The sequence below is a fragment of the Alosa pseudoharengus genome, unplaced genomic scaffold, assembly GCF_046254945.1.
Source record: "Alosa pseudoharengus isolate Yale_2024_CS ecotype anadromous, Long Island Sound unplaced genomic scaffold, YU_APseudo_1.1 YU_APseudo_1.1_scf_7, whole genome shotgun sequence".
Lineage (NCBI taxonomy): Eukaryota > Metazoa > Chordata > Actinopteri > Clupeiformes > Clupeidae > Alosa > Alosa pseudoharengus.
The window spans coordinates 27033934-27057904 of NW_027468859.1; the positions used below are offsets into that span (position 1 = coordinate 27033934).

The 23971-nt window shown below is 42.8% G+C and overlaps 1 protein-coding gene across 5 annotated transcripts in view; it reads right to left on the minus strand.

Annotated features, from left to right (window-relative positions):
- Positions 1 to 23971, minus strand: part of LOC143110181 (inverted formin-2-like) — a 50462-nt gene that overhangs the window by 9291 nt on the left and 17200 nt on the right. For 3 of the 5 annotated variants that reach the window (XM_076273053.1, XM_076273054.1, XM_076273055.1), the window contains exons 2-15: positions 23444 to 23868; positions 22818 to 22933; positions 9290 to 9449; positions 9097 to 9130; positions 8821 to 8962; positions 5787 to 5919; positions 4848 to 5459; positions 4415 to 4557; positions 4074 to 4135; positions 3866 to 3968; positions 1916 to 2001; positions 1382 to 1482; positions 785 to 855; positions 559 to 666 (exon numbers count right to left, since the gene is read on the minus strand). In XM_076273053.1, coding sequence (XP_076129168.1) covers positions 559 to 666; positions 785 to 855; positions 1382 to 1482; positions 1916 to 2001; positions 3866 to 3968; positions 4074 to 4135; positions 4415 to 4557; positions 4848 to 5459; positions 5787 to 5919; positions 8821 to 8962; positions 9097 to 9130; positions 9290 to 9449; positions 22818 to 22933; positions 23444 to 23846 — 2274 coding nt within the window. In that variant the 5' untranslated portion in view covers positions 23847 to 23868. Of the gene's footprint in view, positions 1 to 558; positions 667 to 784; positions 856 to 1381; positions 1483 to 1506; positions 1531 to 1915; positions 2002 to 2193; positions 2256 to 3865; positions 3969 to 4073; positions 4136 to 4414; positions 4558 to 4847; positions 5460 to 5786; positions 5920 to 8820; positions 8963 to 9096; positions 9131 to 9289; positions 9450 to 22817; positions 22934 to 23443; positions 23869 to 23971 lie in introns of those variants that run through there. The other 2 variants (XR_012984085.1, XR_012984086.1) reach the window with 2 other exon arrangements.

Consider the following 23971-nt stretch of genomic DNA (forward strand, 5'->3'; position numbering starts at 1 on the left):
GTGAATGCCAGTCTGACAGTTTAAAAAAAAAAAACTATAATTATTATTATACTATAATATGATTGCAAATTCTGTTTTGATGGTGATGTTGCCCATAACCTAATGCATCCAAGCAAATAGTTATTTATTTTCAGCTTAAGCTTGAAGCAAAGAAATCATCTAAAGATGTATTTAAATAGAGAAACTGGATATAAACAGCTTCACAGAATACATGCTTCACAATTACAATCATTCAAGTTTATGTCTAGGCCATTGATGAGGCATTTCAAACTGATATCAAACACTTAGGGGTGCTTCTTACATTTCATTTCAATGTATTGGCTCTGGCTTCATAAAGCTTTTAGCTTGATATTGGCTTTATATGAAACATCTGTCAGCATTTTACTTAATTCAATCTCCATTGTGCAACTTACTTAATACTTAGATTCCAAGATTCCAAAAGTCACATACATTCCAACCTGTTTCTCGCAGTCCACTCACAGCATTGACGAACACAATTAATAAATGGCCAGGTTTGGTGTGTATTATGGCATACAGTGTCCAGATACAGTATCTTACCGCAACTATGTGATGAAGCAGAGTGATGCGGGACTGGTTGGCCTTGGTCTCTGAGAGTTTCAGCAGCGTGCTTATCTTAAAGCCCTCAGCATTCCCAGTGTGACTCCCCTTTTCAAAAACAAACCAAATAAAATACCAACAGGATTACTGAAAATATTAAACAGTGACAGCAGGTCATTTTGTTTAATCTAAAACTGAGTCATCAGATTAAGAAATATGTGCTTACATAGTTAAGGAAGTTGCCAACATCCAGAATGAGTTTGCAGAAGCTTGGAAAACGGGAGCTTTCTTTCAGACCTAAGATGACATGGATTCAGAGCAGTTACGATTAGAGCAACAGCCTTCTCTGAAGCAGCTGTAAGCCAGAGACTATCTAATGAGTAGACACAGCACTCAAAGAATCCTCCATAGAAATGCATGGGGTTAGTTCGTAATGCCAATATGGCAGTAGTCTCTACACATATCCCGCGCCTTCCTGTATGCCTCCCCATTCACTTGAATAGGTAAATAGCTGCCCGATAACTGCCCAAAGTGCATTACAAGATGGCCGCCGAGTGTGGGGGGGGGGGGGGGGGGCTGTACAATGGGTATGATGAAACACAATGGGTAGGCAATGCCCTTTTCCTCCTGCCACTTATTCGCCTTAGTCACGCGGCGGCCATGTGTAAATTAAAAGAGGGCTATGGGGTACACTGACTATCATTAACACGCTCTCGCCCCCTACTGGTGAGTGCATAGCGAATGGCCATTGTGTGAATAAGGCTAATAGGATAACCTCTGGGAACCATGGCATGCTGCTCGTGTCCAGGTCTGTTCTACTGACCGTCACAGGCTGCGTCCAGTTTCTCGGCTCTTGGTTTCAGCATCTCCAGCATCACCGCGGTCTCCTCACACAGTGACATGCACTCGATACGCAGTGGGTAACTGCATTTAAATAAACAAAAACAAATGCACTCGATACGCAGTGGGTAACTGCATTTAAATAAACAAAAACAAATGTCTACTTCGATCTCTCAAACTGTTGCCCAAATCCAACCAGTAAAAACTATAAGGTGGGGTGATTGTATTACCTATGCACTACATAGTCTTGCAAAGCACTTTGAGTGACTAGTGAAAGGTGCTATATAAAGTGTCAACAGGGGTCGAAATTAGCACCAGCCACAAGCCAAAACACAAAGTTACGATTTTCAATTGGAAATCATAACTTTGTGTCTTGGCTTGTGGCTGGTGCTAATTTCGACCCCTGAAAATCATAACTTTGTGTCTTGGCTTGTGGCTGGTGCTAATTTCGACCCCTATTCAAGTGTTGTAACCTCCGCATTGTTTTTATGTTCAATGAGCTGAATATCTGACTTACCCAGGAACACCCAACAGCAACAGAAAGAACTGATCAACACCTGCAAGTTTCTCTCTCTCGCCATCATAAGACTTCAGATTCTCAATCTGTTCAAAGAAAAACGTGGGATCGACATGAGCAGTTGGGTAAGAATCTTCTGCAGTTCATACCAACTGTAACTGATTTTCATTATGTGTTCTTCAATTTTGAATCATTCAGCCCAGTAGGTTGTCTAGCACAGAGGTTCTCAACTTTTTGGGGGGCTAAGGCACAGCAAAGGTTAAATGACAAATAGTTACTGATTATGATGAATGTCTGTAGCTGTAGGTAACAGTTCTCGTATCCATATTTTTTCCACAAACTGAGCACAAAAGAAAGGCAAGTCATGACATTACTGACAGATTGAGAAATGTGATTTTATTCTGTCGGTCAACAACAGAAAGAGTACTGCCAATGTTGTGAGAGTGAGACTTCTCAGATTGGTTGCCTAACAACCAGATAAGAAAAGGTAATCCATCTCTGACAATTGAAAAACACGACGTGTAATTTCACATCGTTTAATTAAGAAGCTGAGTCATTAATGCATTTAATATTCCCCCGCTAGCCTATTCGATGAACCTGTACAAAACATATCCTCAAAATCCCACGGCACACCTCACTTTGCCTTGGCACACCAGTTGAAAACCACCGGTCTGACACATGAACAGAAATCGGTCAAAAACCTTAAAGGATAATTCAGGTATTTAGCATGTTGAGTCCCTTTTCTGGTTTGTTTTGGATGAACTACTAGAGTGATGGACCCTGAAATTTTGACGATGGGTCCTGTCTCGACTTTTCTGACTCGTTTTAAATCGCCTTTGACTACTTCAGAGTGGCTGCCTATGGGCATGCACAAACATGTCCTTAAAACAACCCTTAACGTTCGTTTTCAAAACTGTGCAACTCACCGAGTGGTTAGTGGTGTTCGTAGATGTTCCAAAACAAGTAGCGTAGCAAAATACAGTTTCTGTCGTGTTTTATTTGGCATTTTGTAAAATCCGATTGATTTCTGTTGGAAGACTCATTGCACGTTGATATTACTGCGCCACCGGAAACGGAAACGGGTGCTGTTTACATTTGGTTGTAGTCTTTACGCGAGACCTTCTTTTACTGTCTATTCTTCAGGCTCAAATATTGAGCGGAAGTTGATATGCAAGTTGATATGCGGTTGTGAGGTGTCTGAAAAAATAGTTCCACAATAGCAAATAACACGGTTGGAAATCATACAATGCAACGATATATTTGTTTTTAGTAATCAACGAACACCACTAACCACTCGGTGAGTTGCACAGTTTTGAAAACAAACGTAAAGGGTTGTTTGTGCATGCCTATAGGCAGCCACTCTGAAGAAGTAAAGGCGATTCAAAACAAGTCAGAAAAGTCGAGACAGGACCAATCGTCAAAATTGGGTGTCCACCACTCTAGTTCATCCAAAACAAAACAGAAAAGGGACTCAAAGTGCTAAATACCGGAATTATCCTTTAAAAGGGTTCTCTGCTGTAAGGGTGGTGAGATGTGTACTCCTGAAGACCCAGAAGATCTCCTGAAGATCTCCTCTCGTAGCACTACTTACAACTAGTCTTGCCGATCCTAGCACTTACCACCTGGCTAGAACTGACACTCGACTGTTTGAAAACAGCACTCACTGATGCGCTTATTGTTATTGTACTCTACCTTTTTTAAATTGTCCAAGAATTGTTGCGAGAATTGCATTAAAAAGCATAAACTGTTTACCATGTTGTTAGTCACTTTGGTTAAAAATGTGTCAGCCAAATGTAATGTAATGTAAATGTAATGTAATGTGTCTAAATGTTCCTCAAATGTTTTGTCTTTTTTATTTTATTTTGTCACGTCTAACCTCACAAATTATGAAGCACTTTGGGTTTTTAAATGTGCTATACAAATAAAATGACTCGACTTGATTTGACATACCTCGTGCTTCTCTGGAAGCAGCTTCTGCAGCTGTTTCAGCACCTCCACGTCAAACTTAGAGCGATCGCCCTTGCGAACCATCGCAACAAAGTCTTCATGGGAACTGGGGATTTTTAAGAGGCACAATCAAAGGTTTAATTGACGACAACTGCAGTATCCAAGTAAAGATACAGTACATATCAGCAAAGTAATGAACAATTACACTCACCATTTAAATTGCTTTAAGAATATGTTCAAGTTGAGGTTTTTCTTGGCATCAATAAATGATATCTATTAAAGACAGAATATTTGTATTTCAGTAACTGTATTGCTGTCTTGGTGGTGCATAAATTCAGAGTAATTTCATGGAACTCTCAGTAGAAGGCCAGATAGGATGTTGAAAAGCTAGTTATGTGCAAAACGTCAACTATTCACACTTCACTGTAAGTCCAGCAAGTTTTTTTCAGCTAGGCTAACACTGGTACAATACATCGAATAGTAACATTTACATGATTCCCTCTAAATATAATCAATAAAATAAATAAACATTGAATTTGGGCACATTCTCACCTCTTTGGGCTCCTTCTTAACAACTGGTGCTGTTGCCCCTTTGACCTTGGTCTCCACCACGGGCATAGAGAAGAGCTGCTCAATGCTGGAGTAGTCTGGCTCCAATGTGTCAGACTGAACTGACATCCATAAGGAGCGACTGACTGTGCATTGAGGTAAGAAAGCAATTATGTGGCTGTGCATTTAACTAACCTATTGGCAAACATGTATCCAATATATGTGTATGTATTATCACCTAATAGACATGTTTATTCTGAGAAATATGAGATGACACTAAAAACTAATAACTTTAAAAGCTTATCAATGTCCTAACAGCATAGCTTAAACCTGAAATCCAACACCAAAAACATTGTCTGAAACAAATCACCTTCTCAGAAGAATTCATTCACTAAAAAGAATGACCCTTAAGGCACTGAAGACAAAGGTGTTTTACCAGATGCTACATTTGAAGGCAACTTCTGCCAATTGAGCTTCTTCATGCGTAGTGTCGGGTAATGGCCCGGCTTTGGTGGAGGAATGTAGTAGGATCGCCCCAGAGTCTGGACATTCTGTGCCACGATGATGTCCCCACAACCGGGTGGAGGTGGTGGTGGAGGACCCATTCCGGGCAAAGGAGGTGGTGGTGGAGGACTCATTCCGGGCAAAGGAGGTGGTGGTGGAGGTCCCATTCCGGGCAAAGGAGGCGGTGGTGGAGGACCCATTCCGGGCAAAGGAGGTGGTGGTGGAGGTCCCACTCCGGGCAAAGGAGGCGGTGGAGGTCCCATTCCGGGCAAAGGAGGCGGTGGTGGTGGCCCCATACCGGGCATCCCAGGAAGGGGTGGGGGTGGAGGAGGTGGTGGAGGTGGCACGGTTCCTGTTTTCTGGCCTTCTTGTGAGGCGATCTCGGCTGCCTCTGCTTTGGTCTCCGCCTCCTTCACCTGTACAGGGTCGGTCTGCACGGCCCGGTCTCTCATCCTGAGCGACTTCCTCACCTGCTCCGTCTCCTGGTGACTGGCTTTACCTGCCAGCAGGCGCGCCATGAGCCGCTCAGTGGAGTGAACTTCAGCTAGAAACCACACAGGAAGAACAGCAAATTAGACAAACCTTTCACAGGAGACATTTGGATTTGTGCTGTTTTGCTCCACCAACTGAGACTATACTAAAAACTGGCACAGACCAAAAAACTACTGTAATTTAAAAGTTTGTATTAACTACATAAAATTAACTTTATATACAATATTATATAACTTTATATTCAACTGTTCTGTTTACACACACACACACACACACACACACGTACATGAATTGAAAACTTTTAAAATGAAATAAAACTCGTTTCGCTCCAGCATAGCCCCTCCTGCCCCTCCCACCCCACCCGTCTCCGTGCACTCACGGTCCTGGGCCAGCAGCGTGGCGCGGTCAGCCAGGGCCTCCAGGGCCATCCACACGTCCCCCCGCTCTGGGCCCACCAGCAGCAAGGCCTGCAGGATGGTCAGGAGCTGCACGGAGGTTGGGCCGCTGCTCACCTGGGGGGGGGGGGGGGGGTTAGAGAGGATGGCAGAGAGGCCATCAGGGTCATCAACTGTGCTCACAGCTTATTTATTATTATTGTTTATGCTGTTTTTAGGTTGTTACGGTATGTTTTTTTTAAAGAAAGTAGACAGATACAGGAAATGAGTAGGAGAGAGATATGAGGTGGAGTGGGATATGAGGTGGATATGAGGTGGAGTGGGATATGAGGTGGAGTGGGATATGAGGTGGAGTGGGATATGAGGTGGCGAGGGATATGAGGTGGAGTGGAATATGAGGTGGAGTGGGATATGAGGTGGAGTGGGATATGACGTGGAGAGGGATATGAGGTGGAGTGGGATATGAGGTGGAGTGGGATATGGGGTGGATATGAGGTGTAGAGGGATATGAGGTGGAGTGGGATATGAGTAGGCGAGGGATATGAGGTGGAGTTGAATATGAGGTGGAGTGGGATATGAGGTGGATATGAGGTGGAGTGGGATATGAGGTGGAGTGGGATCGGGAAATGACCGCAGGTTTGTCTCTTTCTCAGCGGACACTCATGCTGCCTTCATGGCCACATTGGATATTCGGAAATGTTCCTTTTCCTCCTTGCTCAACCATAGTGAGCCGTTCTAATAACTTATTTTTGAGTTTCCTGTATTTGTTTTCAGAGCTGATCTCATGAACACACTTTTTTGGGAGGTCGGGATTTTTAAAGTCGGGTCCTCCGAGTTTACGGCCGGCATTGAGGCAGTATTCGACCCATATGTGGTACAGGTGTTGCCCCTTACTCCACTGCTCCCCTGTGTTCCAAGATTATTAATATAATCTGATTGACTGATATTTCTATGCTTTTATTTGAAGTGAAACAGACTGTGGTGATGCTACTGTTGATCTAACATAGCCATAACATTTGTACTATTTGATTATAGCTTACTATAGTTGCTTTTGATTAATTGGTTTCTGAATGTAGGCAAGGGAGCTGAGTGGGTGTGGATGGGATCATGGTTATCAACTGTAAATACATGTGCTCAGGTGTTGCCCCCATATGTGTACAGTTCGACTAACTGTGATTGATGTGTCTACCAAGTTGTGACCTTAGGGTGGGGTGGCAATGCAGCATCACAGTCATCAATCAAACTCCCACAGCTATGGCCACTCAGGCAAGTCAAAGCATGATAACGTGATGGATACAAAGTCTATAGACTAGTGACTGGTACAAGGAGAAGAAGTCTATGACTAATTATGGTTGCTGCGTCTACCTACTGTATAGTATGTCTGAAACAGTCAAACAAATAAGATGAGGCAAGCTGATGAGACTGACGAGACGGATGGGTGTGCAACTGAAGTGCTCCGTTTGCGGAGTGTAAATAGTTTTACATTAACATTACATCTATTCATTTAGCAGACACTTTTCATCCAAAGCGACTTACACTACGGATCAAAAGTTTGGGGTCACTTACAAATTCCACTCCATTATAGACAGAATACCTGCTGAGATCAGTTGCATTGTTTTTTTTTAATCAGAGCAGCAGTTTTCAGATTACATTATGTGTATTGCAAAAGGGTTCTCGACTGTTGTAGAAAGAAATGGCTGATCTTTAATGCAATATCTACATTGCACATTATCAGCAGCCATTCACCCCATGTTCAAAAGGCACATTTTGTTTACTAATCTGATATCATTTTAAAAGGCTAACTGAGAAAACATTGGAGAACCCTTTTACAATTATGTAAGCACATAATGTAATCTGAAAACTGCTGCCCTGATTAAAAAAAACGAAAATATAGCGTGGTGGTTAAAAGCCCCTTAACCACCACGCTACCACCACCAGTTTCAAAAGAGTGGTCTAATTTTGACCAATGTACGCGTCAGTACGTCTGGTGTAGCCAGTTCATTGATTATAGTGGAAGCTAATTGCTGCAGCATGTGCTCCGCGAACAGAACACTTTAGTTACATGAACACTACAGAACACTTTAGTTTCACGCCTGATGTACCCTGCCTGCCAGACTAAACGCAAAGCTATGGAGAGCTTGGTCCTGACAATTTTCAAAAGATTCTTTCATGTACTGTACATCATAGGTTGCTGAGTCACGCAATGCAGTCAGGCCTTCAATGGACTGGATACACCCACCAAAAAATGCTAACCATTCTTATCTAATTAGGCGGGGATCACATTAGCCAGCGGCAAGGGGCAGGTTTCCTATTGTTCTCTATGGTTCGGCAGCGGAACGATGGCAACACTGCGTTGAACAAGCTGAGCGTTGAACTTGGTTAAACTTTTTAAAGCGCAACGCGAGCGTATTCAATTGACAAACGCTTGTGTTACCATAGGAACGAGATAGAACGTATTATGGTCTGAGCTTGCATTACGCTTACCGCTGCCGCTTGCCAATGTGATCCCCGCCTTATGGTAATCATTTTGTGTGGTTGTGGAGCGGTTAGTACTCTAGTTATCTCAGGGCTATCTGGAGCTGATTAGGAGAAGCTGGATCTAGGCTGGGCCCGAGATCTGCTATCAGGGTATCGGCGTGTTATATTTATACAATATACAAAACACTGTCATCCTCACTTGAGAGCAGCGAGTGCTGAACGCTTTGTAATGGTTACTCATATCACGCCACATTTGCCTATAATAGCTCCCACACCGGCGACCACATTTACACTCAGATGGTTCTGGAGTTTACACTGCACTACATGATGGCTAATGCAGTTTCACTCAAATGTCTTAAATTCTGCTTTTACATTTGTTAAATTTTTGCATGACATTTTTTACATTTTTTTTTAACGGTGAAATGTTTGAAAGGTATGACAGGCTAGTAGCCAGATTTGGGTGAGTCCCTTTCATTCCTAAAATATCTGCTTTCTGTCTGGGTATCTCCATGTTTTAAAAACACTCAGTTTCGCCCTCACTTGAGTGAAAAGTGCACTGAAGACTTCCTGATGGTTGCTCATGTCAATTCCCCCAAACACCCTTTGCAGCTCCTCATCATCCTCCGCCATGGTCTCCTCGAAGGCCTCACACTGGATGAGCAAGTCTTCATCCTCTTGCTCCCTAAAAACCAGCAGGATATTCAGGTTTCAGTGCTCTAGGGCATTACAAAACTATGGGCTAACAGAGGACACAAGATATTTATGGGGGTCACTAGTTTGGTGGGGTGGAAAAGGGAAAAGGAGGAAAAAGCATACCGTAGTTTTGGTAGGACATCTAAGATCTGTAAACCTGTGGGAATGCCAGAACAAAAACATAGGTATTGAAAAGGCGAAAAGCCTTCAGCATTTACAAACCAAAACCATTTACATTTAACACTTTGTATGTGTCTACTTCCTCACTTGGCAGTTATTCTTATCCAAATTGGCCTACAGCAGATGGATGTCTTACCGATGAACTCCTTGCGTAGCTGATCCCTGTTCCTCAACTCCTCCGTGCTGAAGATGAGAGCATTGACCACGCTGAGCAGGGTCACCATGTACGGCACGTTATCAGTGGCATGGAGCTCATTCATCACCACGCTGAAGCGATACTGCTGGCTCTTCAAAGTCTAAATACACACATAAGGTTTTTTTTTAATGATTTTTCTTTTTTTCCTATTGCTGCTTTTGAAAAGGACACAAAAAACAAAAACACAGAAACATTGATCATCATCACCATAAAACACAAAACAACACCCATGTAACATTTACACAAGATGTTGTTTGTGTTACGACCCTGTGCCCCTTCAGGCCTTCTCCTGTCAGGGCAGGGCTGGACTTGGTTGGGCTAATGCCCTGATTACACCTATGGTTAGGGTGGGGCTATATAACGGGTTTCCTATCTCTCTCATTAGGCACTTTTCTTCTTGCAGGCACTCACTTTGATTCTCTCACACTTGCACTTAGCTCTCTCCCCTCGTTTCTATCTCTACCTCTCTTTCTCTTTAGGCCTACTTCATCTAGCTTCTCACATACTGACCCTCTTTGCATCCATACACGCACGCCACCACTCCCGTTAATTTCCCCCTAGACATTTTGCTATTAGTAACCTTGTGCTTTACTTTAATAAATTAATATATTTGGTTTGAACCTTGTTGTCCGTGTCCCTCTTTATGTTTCGGTCTGGGAACGAGCCGGCCGTAACATAAATTGGGGTTTCTCGTCCGGAAAACAGGTGGTGTGCATTGTGTAGGCCAGTGTTTCTCAAAGTGTGGTCCGGGGACCACTGGTGGTCCGCAAGCTATCCCAAGTGGTCCGCGAGCAGACATGGTAAAATATAATATAGATGAGTTGTTTGCAATTTTGAAAAAAAATGTGTATGTAAATTCAAACAGTTCTGCAACACTGCCTATGTAAGCTACGCCAGTTTAAATCATATGAATCCTATGATCCAACAATAAGCAAGGTTGTTCAGTGAGGTCTATTGTGTAATATACTGTTGAAGTGGGTCTACTGTTTTTTTTTTTTTTTTTTTTTTTTTTTTTTTAATTAAGTGGTCCGTGAGGTTATTTTTTACTGGTTAAGTGGTCCGTGGTCTGAAAAAGTTTGAGAAACACTGGTGTAGGCTATTGTGGACCACTCGCAGATATCCAGGTGAGAACGTCTCCGGTTGTTAATTAAGTAGGTAACTCGTCTCCGGTTAGGAAGAGTGCTCCAGCTGGGCTGTGCCTTTCCATCGGAGTACTGTTTGTTTGTTTTTGCCATTTTTCTGTAAACCTTTTGTTTGGGGGTAATCCTGGTCTGGAGTTACATATTCCTGTCGGGGGCACGCTTCGTGCAGTTTACTGCAGCGAGTTCAGCGTTAACCAGTCGCCTCGAGGCCGGCAGGCCCCTGAAGACTAGCAAGGCCAGTTAGTTAGGTTGGTGCATTAATAGGATAGGCTACCGGAGTGTTGTTTAATGACTGATACCGACTAATATCGACTGTGACCAGTTGGTGATTTCACCTGGATTTATTGTGGAGTATTTTGGTTAATGCATGTGGATTTTGGGTGAGTAATTCAAACTTCTCAGTAGTTTGCTAGTGTTAGCGTTTGTGGTGCTAATATGTTGTGTTATGGTACAACTTGCACGTTTCAAGCTACTGATTTCACGGAGAAGTAGGTCTTTATTTATTGTCTGTTAGATTTGTGTGACATTTAAGATGTGCTGAACGGTGTAGTTTAATTGCATGTCATTGGCTGTGACTGTAACACTGTAGCATTGTCTTCTTCTTCTATAACGTTTAGTGGCAGTTTGCATACTTCGTGCACTACCGCCATCTTCCGGGCTGAGGTGTGATCCAACGGGATGCTATTTATGTCCAGTTTTTAAATTAAATGAAAAAAAAAACAAAAAACAAAAAACTAAATTCTATTTGCTAGTTGGGTCTCTTTTATGAAAGCTATAACAGCCTTAGCTGTGGACTGTGTGCTGGATATACTTAGTAGGTTTTACATGGTTATATCTTTTTTAACCACTCCCTTCATGTTTTCTCTTTCTCTGTTATAATATGTGCAGTCCATGAGTGTGTTTAACACTTTCTATTGCGCCACAATGTGCGCATACCCCCGTTTGATGTTTCCCTATGATATGTAATCCACTGTTTAACCTTGTGTGTCCCATCCTCATTCTGGTAAGCCATGTCTCCTCCTGCCTTTTCAGTCCACTGATCTTACTAGATGTTACATCTTTGTGTATGCTGTATAAATGTCTGCCTTTTCCCTCCTTATCCCATCTCTCCTGCCACATTCTGTTGATTTTGTCCTTTATAATACTCTTAATTTCTGACTTGCTTAAAGTGACTTCCAGTTCAACCATTTCTGATTTAATTGCCTCTTTCGCTAGTGTGTCTGCCTTTTCGTTTCCCTCCACTCCCCTGTGTGCAGGAACCCATATCAATTCTACTCTTATTCTCTGTTGGGATATTTTAAAAATGCGTTGATGAATCTCATCTATTAAGTCCTGTCTACATGTAGACTTTCCACTCTCAATGGATGTTAGTGATGACATTGAGTCTGAGCAAATTACCACCTTATTAGGTTTTGCTTCTTCCACCCACTGTAGAGCCAGAATTATTGCTAGTATTTCTGCTGTGAAAATGGCCAGGTGGTCTGGTGTCCTTTTTTTAATATTAACATTGTCTCTCGGAATGTGGATTGCAGCCCCTGTTTTCCCTGTCTGATCTTTTGTTGCATCTGTAAAAATTTGAACTGTGTCATCATACATTATATCCATATATTGCTGAACATTTTGGTATACCCCTGTTTTTATTATATTCTTAGCCTCCAAATCTATCCTGGGAGAACAAAACACCCAGGGTGGAATTGTCGGTATGCTAACTGCTTTACTACATGCAATTCTGTCAATTCCCATTTCCTTTGCCTGTCTGTTCCCATACCACCCAAAACTGCATGATGGGCGCCCATACTCCCAGCACTCTAACAGCACCTGCTTTGTGGGATGTGTTACTTCATGACCCTTTAGATTTGTCCAGTAAGACATTGATAACTTTAACCGCCTGAGGTCTAAAGGCATTTCCCCTACTTCCACTTGTAGAGATGGGATTGGTGTTGTCCTAAACGCACCACAACATATTCGAAGTGCCTTGGCCTGTATCCTATCTAGTTCCTGCATTGAGGTTTTAGTTGTTGAGCTGTATACTATGCTTCCATAATCAAAAACAGAGCGAACCAGTGCAGTATAAATCCTTTTCAGGGACAGGCCTGACGCTCCCCAGCTAAATCCCGCTAAACACTTTAGTATATTTATTCCTTTTTTACACTTATCAATCATTTTCTGAATATGTATTTTAAAATTTAGCTTAACGTCAAACCATACCCCCAAATATCTTATATTATCAACTTGCTTAAGTAGTTGCCCATATAGTTTTAGATCCAGAGTAGGGTTCGCTCTTTTTTTGGAAAAACATATAAACTGTGTTTTCTCAATAGATAAATGAAAGCCCCACTCATGTGACCACTTCTCGACCTTAACAATTACTTATTGCATTTTAACCTTCAAGTTGTCAGTATTCCTACCTCTCACCCATATTGCTAGCCTAGAAATCTAGACGCACCCTAGCGGCGGCAAATTAATTTGCTCAGCTTGTACGTCTAGTATCGAACCATAGGAATTTCTATTGGCTTAACACCGTGGATGACGGCCAATCACAGCGCTCTATTTCGTTAGAGAGTCTTAAGGCGGGCTTAACAGGATAACGACATCCTGCGACGGTGAACAACAAGGAAGGTGGCTATGGCAAACGAAGAGCGGTTGTTTGAATCGGCGTTGGCGTCAACTTTGGAGGAGTTGGACTTGTGCTTTTCTTTGAAAGTAGATCAACACAATGCACTTAAGTCATTCCTTTCGAAGAAGGATGTATTTGCCGTTTTGCCGACCGGATACGGATATGGTCGTAGCGCTGGCCTATTGCATGCCTAGGCAGTTTGAAAGACAATTCTCTGCCCGCCCCTTGGATTAAGCGAGGTGAATGATTCGATGCCAGACTATACATGTCAATGATATAGGATGGCCCGCCAGGCTACCATATTGCCCCATCATCAGCATATAATGCTCTACCCATCCTCTGGTCTATTCCATTAAAAATGTCATTAATCATTATATTAAAAAGCAATACACTACAGACTACATACACTTCCTTGTGGAGTACCATTTTCTATTGGATAAATGTTTGAGAATTCCATCCCTACTCTTACCTCTATTGTTCTGTTATTCAGAAAATCCTGAACCCAATTAAACATCCTGCCACCTATGCCCATCTTATTTAACTTGATTAAAAGCCCTTCCTTCCACAACATTTCATATGCTTTTTCAATGTCAAACAATACAGCCAACACAGATTCTTTACTTACTTGAGCTTTCCTGATTTCATTTTCTAAACAAATAATGGGGTCCATTGTAGTGCGCCCATTACGAAATCCACTCTGGTAAGGGGAAAGCCGTCCTCTCTTTTCAATTACGTATCTTAGTCTTGTAGTAATAATTTTCTCCATAACTTTACATAAATTGGATGTAAGAGCTATTGGTCTATAACTCTTAACCTCTGTTTTATCCTTGCCTGGCTTACCTATCGGGACTACTACAGAATGTTTCCACATTCTAGGCAACTTCCCTTGTTCCCATACCTTATTATACAATTTTAAAACAACACTCTTAGCCTCATCAGATAGCTGCTCAATCATTTTGTAGCACACATCATCTTTCCCTGGTGAAGTATTCTTAGCACCTATTAAAGCTCTTTTCAGTTCAAATAATGAGAAATTTGTATCAATTGCACAGTCACTTGTGCCTTTCCTCCCCAATATCTCTCTATTTTCCTCAATTACCTTTACTCTCCACACTACCTCTTCCCTTGTTAGATTCTGTGAGCTATGTACCTTAACAAAGGCCCTAGCCTTTTCTGCATTAGTTACCGCCTCCATATAATTCCCCCTTATTACTGGTAATGAGAAGTCCCTTCTAATGCCTCCCATTTTCTTTATCATTCCCCATACCTCACTAACCTTGATTTCTGACCCAATATTGCTGCAAAAATCTCTCCAGTATTTCCTTTTGGCCTCACGAATCACTCTCTTGGCTTGGGCCTGTGCTTTTTTATATTCAATTAAATTAGTGAAAGTATGATTTGATTTAATGACTTAAAATGCCTTATTCCTTGCCTTGACAGCTTCTTTGCACCTCTCTGACCACCATGGAACCATTTTTATTTTTCCTCATCCCAGTAGACTTGCCTATAGTCTCCTCTGCTGATTCATACAATATGTACTGCCCCAAAGTGAGCTGTGCGCATTAAAGCAACACCAAAGAATTTTCCCTCTGTCGCACGCACGCTATTTGTTTATCCAGCACCGGCTTTGCAAAGAACAATGTCCACAGACAAGGTAGAATATGTTGCATGATTTATGAAAGTACGATGTATTGCAACATCAAACACAAGTCAAATTTGTAGTTTCTTATGTCTCATTCCATCGAACTACAGATCCGCTACCCGATCTGGCAAACTTACATAGTGCGGTTATAGCTGATAGAGGGCTGCGAAGCGAATGCAGAAGTGCCGTTCACCCTGTTACAAGTTGATGAAACACTGAAACGATTTTGGAAACATTATTTTAAGGTACAAAAAACTCTTTGGTGTTGCTTTAAAGTCTCCACATATTATTACTTTACCATTTCCCCTTTCCCATATACCTTCTAGCATAACCTTTGTTAGCTTTTGACAGGGGTTGTAAAGATTAACTACTTTAATTTTAGTTCTATTAACCCACACTTCAATGATGACCACTTCAGTCTGTATATCAGTATTTATAGCCCTAAAATGAATACCTTGTTGGATGAATATAGCCACTCCACCCCCTGTTATTTGACTTCTGTCTTTGCGCACAGCCGTGTACCCATGGATTATAAAATCAAGAGTAGGTTTTAACCAAGTTTCCTGAACACAGATAATGTTTGGTTTGATGGATTGTTCTTCAATAAAATATTTTAACTCTTGTCCATTAGCAATTAAACTCCTGGCGTTCCATTGCAAAATTGACATTCCCATCAGTACCCACCACCACCACATGATGACTGACTTTCTGCTACCTCTGTTCTAAGTACTTCATTGATAGACTCAGGTGTTAATCCTTCTTCACCTAGGTATTTCTCTGCTGCTTTTAAGATTATCTTAATTCTCGCTGTTCTGCTGTCTGTTGCGCAGTGCTGCGCAGTTAATGACTTCTATCATAAATGCAACAAATGTCTTCTTTTCAACAATCATTGTGTTATCACTTATTCTACAACATTTATGATCAACGTTTTGGGCCGATGTTTGGTTTACAGATATGCCTACTGTGCCTGCCCTTGGGGCTACAACGTTCCTAGTTTTAACATCAACTTTTTTGATTGCTTCAGCATATGTAATCTTCTCTTTCACTCTCACATTTTGAACTTGAACCACTTTTCTGTGTGCTTCACATCCCTTATACGCTGCACTGTGCCCTCCCCCACAATTACAACATTGAATTTTGGTCCCTTCAGTACATTTACCATATTCATGGTCCCCCCCCCCCACACACTTAGCACAACGGGCCTTAGCCCTACACGCTACAGCAATATGCCCAAAACGTTGACATTTAAAACATCTTGTCAGTGGGGGAATGTATGGTCTCACTGCATAGCTAACATACCCAATTCTAACCCGCTCAGGTAGTTTGTCCTCATCCAGGGCCAACATAACAGACATACTCGGTTCTTTAACTCTGCCATGGTGTATGGCAATCGTTTAACCTTATTAACCCGGACTCCTCTTATGTTTACTCTAATTTCCTCTTCGGTCACATCAGTCGATACTCCAGATATAACACCCATGACTCTCCCTCTCTCTTCCCATATTTGCGGCTTCACAGCCTTCCCCAGCAATGTTTTACACATCATTAAACCTTGCTGTTGATCTCTATCTTTGCAAACAATTAGCAAGTTTCCATCTCTTAAAGTTTTAACTGTACATACCTCACCTACTAGCCTGTACACAGCTTCGCTGACCTTTTAAAGGATTCAATGCACACGGGGTTTGAAATCGAACTATAACTTTAATGTCACCTTCTTTACTCTCGTCTCCTCTATTTCCAATGGTTTTCCTTTTCTTGCTCCCTTGTCTCACCTCCTGCCATTCTCCATCATTTGAATTCGTGCCATTAGAAATGTTTGGCTCTTCAACACCTTCCAACTCCTCTAGATCATTTGTCACATTCACTTCCTGTGTTCACCTCACTTCCTATCCATCCCGGATCACCCCTCAGCCCTCCTGGCCACGGTTCCGTCTCTCGCACCGGATCCGGCGCGTGCTTCTCCATCGCCGCTGTCACTCCCCGATGTGAGTCGCTACAGAGCCCGTCTACGGAGAGCCTCCCCACTCTATTAATCCCGTACAAACCGAATTTGGCTGCAGTTCACCAGAGTTCACCTAGATGGCGATCGCGGGCGAGTCCAAAATACATGGGGTCCTATGAAGCTACATGGCTACATTTATTGTTTTCACCTATTTAACAACTGAAACCCTCAGATTTTATTTTATTTTTCGCAAAATGGATATGGATTATCAATCAAAAGTGAAATAATCCAGGAGTCATGTCCTTTCGTTTTCTTACAGGTTGGGTCGTTGTTGCCCATAACAAGCTAGCATTGATGCTATGCTATGCTATGATCATGCTAATGAACGACGTCATTGACACGTTTGAAAGGCTTTTTAGAACAATTAAGTGACTTTAAAAAATATAATACTCAACCAAGTGTATTGTCTTTGTCTCCCCTTTCGAATACAATATTCAAATTACTTGAAAAAAAATTATATCCCGAGAAAAGTGGATTTTGAGGGGTACAGCTCCATAGACCTCCATTCATTCTGGACTCGCCCGCGAGCGCCCCTAGATGCAGTACCACACCGGAAGAGTTCCGAGAAGGTTCTCCCCTTATTAGACATTCTCTGGTCGCTACCCGATGTGAGTCATGCATGCTCAGATTGATAGGTTTTACGGCATAACGCCAAGGGATCCGACTGAAATCCATAAAATAATTCACTTTTCTGTTTCAAAAACGTTTTAGCTATCTAAGATTGTTTGATTGCTAACGTTAGCAAACGCCATTCAAGTGACAGCCTTTGTTGTGCTTGATTGCTTATACTTACTTGCCAGCAGTGAACAAACTTCGTTATGTAGGTCAATTTTTATTGATATTACAGAAGTCTCTCGCTAGCAGGCTATAGCCTCTAATCTAGAACTGACATTAGAGATCATGCCGTGAAAATGTGATGCCTTACGCTAAATAATACATTACTGTTGTGTAGGCTAATGTCATTATTCTGTGGCTAACAGCACAGGTAGTCGCAAAGTAGCAAAGTGACGCATGCGCGACTCACATCCGGTAGCGACTCACATCGGGGAGTGACAGCCGCCATTGACCGCGTTCTTCTTCTTCTTCTTCAGGGCTCTCCCCAAAGAGCGTGATGCTCCTGTAGCATTGTGTGAGACCCATCGTGTTTTCTCTGCACGTTCAATCAGCTGGGTTTTGCGTCACGTTGGTGAATAGAGGGGTGTGGCAAGTACCAGTCAGCTGAGCTACTTTCCAATTGCTTGTTTTGAGCTAATTGGACTACGTTTCTCCTTCTAGCTGATTGTGTGCATCCTCTAAATTCAGCTAGCTATTTGCTTAATTTGTGGAGTGGGAAGAGCATTGTGTTTGGTGTTGTGTCTGTTTTTTTTTTTCTTGGTGTGCCTCTTTGGTGGTTGTTTAAAAACAGCTGGATAGCTTTGTTGCTTTCTCACCTAGTGGGAGTAGGTTACACTAAGCTATTGTTTGCGGGCTGTTACGAATTTATTTTCTTGAGCTGGGCAAGTTCTCTTAATTTAAATCATGTCATCTGAAGAATTTTATGCCAATCCATCTGGGGAGTTGCTTTCAGCCCTCACTAAAGAACAGCTCTGGACTGTGTCAGAGAAATATGAGCTTATAATAACTGCTCAAGAAAAGAAATTAAAAGAGACTCTATCTTAAAAACCAGCTTGTACAGAAAGGGGTGTTTAAGGAAATGGTCACTTCTGTAGGGACACAGCCGCAGGTTGAAAAATTGAAGGCTGATAGAGAAGAGAGAGCACTTAAAGAAAAGGAGCTTGAGGTTAGTAGAGAGGTTGAGCTTCAAACTCGAGCACCAGCTAGAGCTGAAATGCATGGAGGAGCGTGACCGTGCGTGACCGTGAACGCGAACATGTGTTGGCCATGAAAAGGCTCGAGCTAGAAATGGCTACAACTAACCCTACTTTAGGCTCAACATCTCCTCTCAGTCCTCAACAGCCTGTGTTTGACGTGAGTCGAAATATTCGTCTAGTCCCACCCTTCTCTGAGAAGGATGTGGATCGATATTTCGCTCACTTTGAGAGAGTTGCAATCACACTGAACTGGCCCAGGGATGTGTGGCCCTTAATGTTGCAATGTGTATTTACCGGGAAGGCTCAACAGGTATTTTCAGCTCTTAGTCTAGATCATGCTCGTCAGAATGACACTGTTAAAACCACCATCTTGCATGCCTATCAGCTGGTACCTGAGGCCTATAGGCAGCGCTTCAGAACCTCCAGGAAGTCTGAAGAGCAAACTTATGTGGAGTTTACTAGAGAGAAAGAGGACCTGTTTGATACGTGGTGCACAGCTGAAAAGGCTGAGACCAGGGAAGAGTTGAAACAACTCATTCTTTTGGAAGATTTTAAGAACTGTCTCCCTGAGCCATTAGCTGTGTATTTAAATGAGCAGGAGGTCAAGATTCTTTATGAAGCTTCTGTTTTGGCTGACATACATTCTTACGCACAGGTGTGTTCCTGGGTTTCTTTCGGGTAGCGGCCGCATTAGGAAGGATCAGGGCAGGAGGAATAAGTTTGAGCAGGAGCCTTCAGCTCCCAGTTCGCCACAGTCTTCTCCCCCTGGTAGTCCTAGCCGTTCTCCTGTTACTAAGAGCCCTCCGATCATGAAAAGGGTCATCACATGCTTTTATTGTAACAAGCCTGGTCATAAGGTGACCGAGTGCTTAGCCCTTATTAAGAAGGGGAAAGGAACAAAATCTATGGGCCTAGTTACATCCTTTACACCTGGGCAAGCCCAGAGTGTTTCAGAGTTCATTCATACTGGTTACTCGTCTTTTATTACTGAAGCTGTTGTGTCCTTGCCTTTGCAGAAGCATGGTGTTACTGTACGCATCCTCAGAGACACAGGAGCTACGCAGTCTCTCCTGTTGGATAGCATACTACCCCTGTCTGACCAGACTGTTTTGATACCTCTACCTGTACCACTTCACCAGATTCAGTTAACATCTGAGTTGGTCACTGGTAAGGTTGTAGTGGGCAGGGGGTCAGGATTTGAAGGGTTAGCTTCAGCCACTTAGCATGGCATTTGGCTGCCGACATTTTTGAAAACATGGCGTTACATGGTTGCAACTTCCGGCACCAGTTTTTACATGCTGATTGGTAGATGACAGCTCATGCACGAGTTTAGTGTTGGGCACGAGCGTCCTCGCGCGTCCATGTTGGTTTGCATTTCTGGAAGACGACAAATAAAACAACTAACTACTTGGATTAAGCTACTGATACTTGACTTAATGCCTACATGGTTTAGGCTGTATTACCGGACTTTGTGGTAAATAAAAAAAATGTTAATGTTGTCATATTAGGCTATTATTTGCCGTATATGCGGGGTACCAATTACCTTAAAGTAACTGACTATGACCATACACTTTGGCAGATGCATAGCAATGACCTATATCCAATTATTAGCCTACTTATTGCGTTGTGTATGAAGACTATTTTAAAACGCACAGGCTGTAGTTTTGTAGAACGCAACGCCTGGATCATGTAACCTATGTCTCCCCAAGTGTTTTAAAACGAAACAAATGTCAATGACTTATTTCGTTTGCTTTCTTGCAACATTGACATGATTAGGCTATGCATTTGATTTAAATGTTCAGGCTGCCAGTCGAGGCAAAAGACAAATGTCCAACAACAGTTGCAGACTCTATGCCTGCTCGAACCACAATACCCGAGGGATGTGCGCTTCTATCGGAAGTTTAACTTGCATTGGCTTCATTCCGTCTGCCTGCAAATGTAGCCTAGGCTTAACAAGCTGCAAATTCACACTGGGTGCAGCAAAAATCCCAGCTATCCACACGTTTCATGTCTACTTAATTAATAGTCATTTTCGTTGGATAGCCTATTGCGTAATATGCCTACAACCTGTCCAAATATAGTATTTAGGGATCATTATTTGTGAAGCCTAAAGTGACACAATATTGATTCGCATAGTTTATTATCACATATGAACATCACATTAAATAACCTAGGACTTCAGAGACAGGGCAAACTTTACCACCATTCCCAAAATGTTCCCAACCAATTAAATGAATTTGCGCTTATAACGAGGTGAAGCGCATTCCCGAACAACTTCTTTTCCTCTGAGGGAATGGCCAATCTTCATCAACGACATACCGTTGTACCTTACGTTGTTTTCGTCTGTAACGTGGAATCTATTAGGCTAATTCTAGCTGGTGCCAGAAACGAACACCCATGAAACGCCATTTTCGTAAAGATGGCTGCGGTCAATTTCATGCTTTTTTGGCTGAAGTAGCTAGCCTAGCATGGGCCATTGAAATGAATGGGGGCGGGACTTAGTCACTCTCTCCAGTTATATATAATACCTCCATGGTAGTGGGTGTGAGGCCATCACTTCCTGTGCCAGGTGTTGCACTCATTCTTGGGAATGATTTGGCAGGTCATAAGGTTTGGAGGAACACTGACATAGTGTCACGCTCTGTTCATGTGTCTGTGCCTGATGTGTCACTGCAGCAAAGCAGTCTTTGCTCAACAGCGACACACGTCTCCAGTAAGGCAGGAGAACTTACAGTGCATGATAGCAATTTAGCAATCAATTCCGTATTATCGCCTGACTGTTGCACTGTGCCACCCAGTGGGGGGTGCTATTTTGCTGGTTCGCCTCAGCGGCTGAGCCAGAATAAGATAACCAGAAGACACTGGCCTGACTTTTATGGCTAGTGTGCAACTGATTACTGTCAGTAGATATGGTGTGTTTCTAATTTGTCTGTCAAATTGGTTTTGACAATTACGTCGGCATCATGTGAGATGGTGTTTCTTTTGAAAAATGTTTTGTTTTTCTTGTGGTTTAACTTGTGTGTTCTTTCAATCATCCTGTCTTTCTTCAGTCCTAGGGTAGGAAGATGGAGATGCTTCTGATCGGACCACAGGGTGTCTTTGTTTGTTTGTTTATTTGTGTTGAGGTTTTCTACAGCAAACCTCTTTTTAGGTAGGGAGGTGAGAGGCCTTCTCCTGTCATTGCACGGGCAGGGCTGGACTTGGTTGGGCTAATGCCCTTATTGATTACACCTATGGTTAGGGTGGGGCTATATAAGGGGTTTCCTATCTCTCTCATTAGGCACTTTTCTTCCTTCTTGCAGGCACTCACTTTGATTCTCTCACACTTGCACTTTGCTCTCTCCCCTCATTTCTATCTCTACCTCTCTTTCTCTTTTTTTGTCTTTAGGCCTACTTCATCTAGCTTCTCACATACTGACCCTCTTTGCATCCATACATCCATCCATACACGCACGCCACCACTCCCATTAATTTCCCCCTAGACATTTTGCTATTAGTAACCTTGTGCTTTACTTTAATAAATTAATATATTTGGTTTGAACCTTGTTGTCCGTGTCCCTCTTTATGTTTCGGTCTGGGAACGAGCCGGCCGTAACATTTGTCTTTACAACATATATTTGTTCACATTTAAAAGGTTCAGACCTCTTTGTCATCTCATGGGATTGTTTTGGTTCTGTGGTCTTGGTAACTTTAATTAGAACATCTAATATGGTCTGAAAAAACATACTGTGACATTTGAAGACATTTCACCTCTCAAGGGATTAATCCAGAATTCAATTATCAATTCAATTATTTAATTTCCACTTTAATTGAGATGGTACTTTTCAAAGTGTTTAACACAAGGATGGTATATGGAGCCAATCAGGGGGAACAAGAATTGTGTTTTTTTCAAGAGGTTGAACTACTGCTTTTTACACGTCATAGGTGAAAAATGTATGGACTTCAAGCGACATCACAAATCTTTAAAAGTCAGCGATAACTCGTCTCTATTGACTGCACTGGTAAAACATGTTCCAGATCTCTAAAGATTAGTGTCAGCTTGGCTGCTTAGAATTCCAGCAATGTATTTGTAATTTGCAATAAAGCACTCTTGGACATTCTAGCAGGGGTGTGGCAACCCTCAACACATTCCCCACAGAGATCCCCGATTGGGCAAGAGGCCTTCTTCTTTACCAGAGTACTTCACAGAGACATGTCACACCCTGTGCTCGTCCTTCGGAGTCATGCGGAGTCGTGTGCTCGTGAGGAACTCACCTTATAGTGCTGCAGGGCATCCAGAGACAGCTCACGCCCTTTAGGAGAGAACATGATCAGAGCTGCCAGGAGCTCAAACACTTGCATCTTCACCATGGTGTTGGACGTATCCAATGCTGGGGAGGGAACATAGAACATAGACTTAGAACACAGATATTTATCCCATGCTCATTATGCACTGCATCTCTGTATAGAGTAAAGTCCTATCTGTGCCAACCATTCACTTAAACCATTAATTCTAATTAGCACAACTCTTCAGCCAGGTAGAGTATTGGTGAAATCACCTGTGCACGGGTAGAACTAATACATGGTTGGACTTTTTTACTTTCTGAAGCTAGACTTTTCAATCTCTGTAAAAGTGTCGTGAACATTTACAATGAAGACAAACCATACTACTTGTTCAAAACTACTGTATGACTGCACAAGTAATCAAGCTAGAAAGCATTATCTGTTGTGTTCATTTTGTGTGGATCTATTGTGCCAAATTACCAATCAATTCACCAACATTATGGTAACTGTATATCACTACAGGTAGCCCATAGGCTCATTCAGATTATCTGTGTGACTATCTACACAGTATGTGCTACTGACCCACATGGGTGTGTGACACCGTCGGCTTAGCTCACCTCGCGACAGCGTTCTCACATATTCCTCCGCCTCGACGATGAAGTTGATGCCGGCGCCCGAGTTCATGATGGCGCGCACGCAGCCGACGCAGGTGAGCTGCAGCAGGGCGTCGGCGATGCGGGCACAGCCGCGGCCCGACAGCCTCTCGAGCGCCTCCATCAGCAGGTCTAGACCGCCCAGCTCCAGGAACTGCAGCATCCACCCCCGATCACTGGCCTCCAGCCGCCGCCGCAGGCCCGAGTAGTTGACCACCGAGGGCACCTGCAGCAGGCGGATGCACAGCTCCGGGTCGGCGTTCTCCAGGTTGGCCTCCAGCCGCGCGTCGGCCTCGTCCTGGGAACCGCCGCTGACCGTCATGGCCACCTTCTCCTTCAGGGCCCCCCATTTGCCCTTACCGGACATAGTGGAGGCAGGAACTGCACTCCTGCAGCACAGGGACGGAGGAGTCAGGACATACAGAAACCATGCATTCCAAAAAAGACCAAACACACGCTGATGTTGGCGTCACACACAGTCCTGGCTCTGTA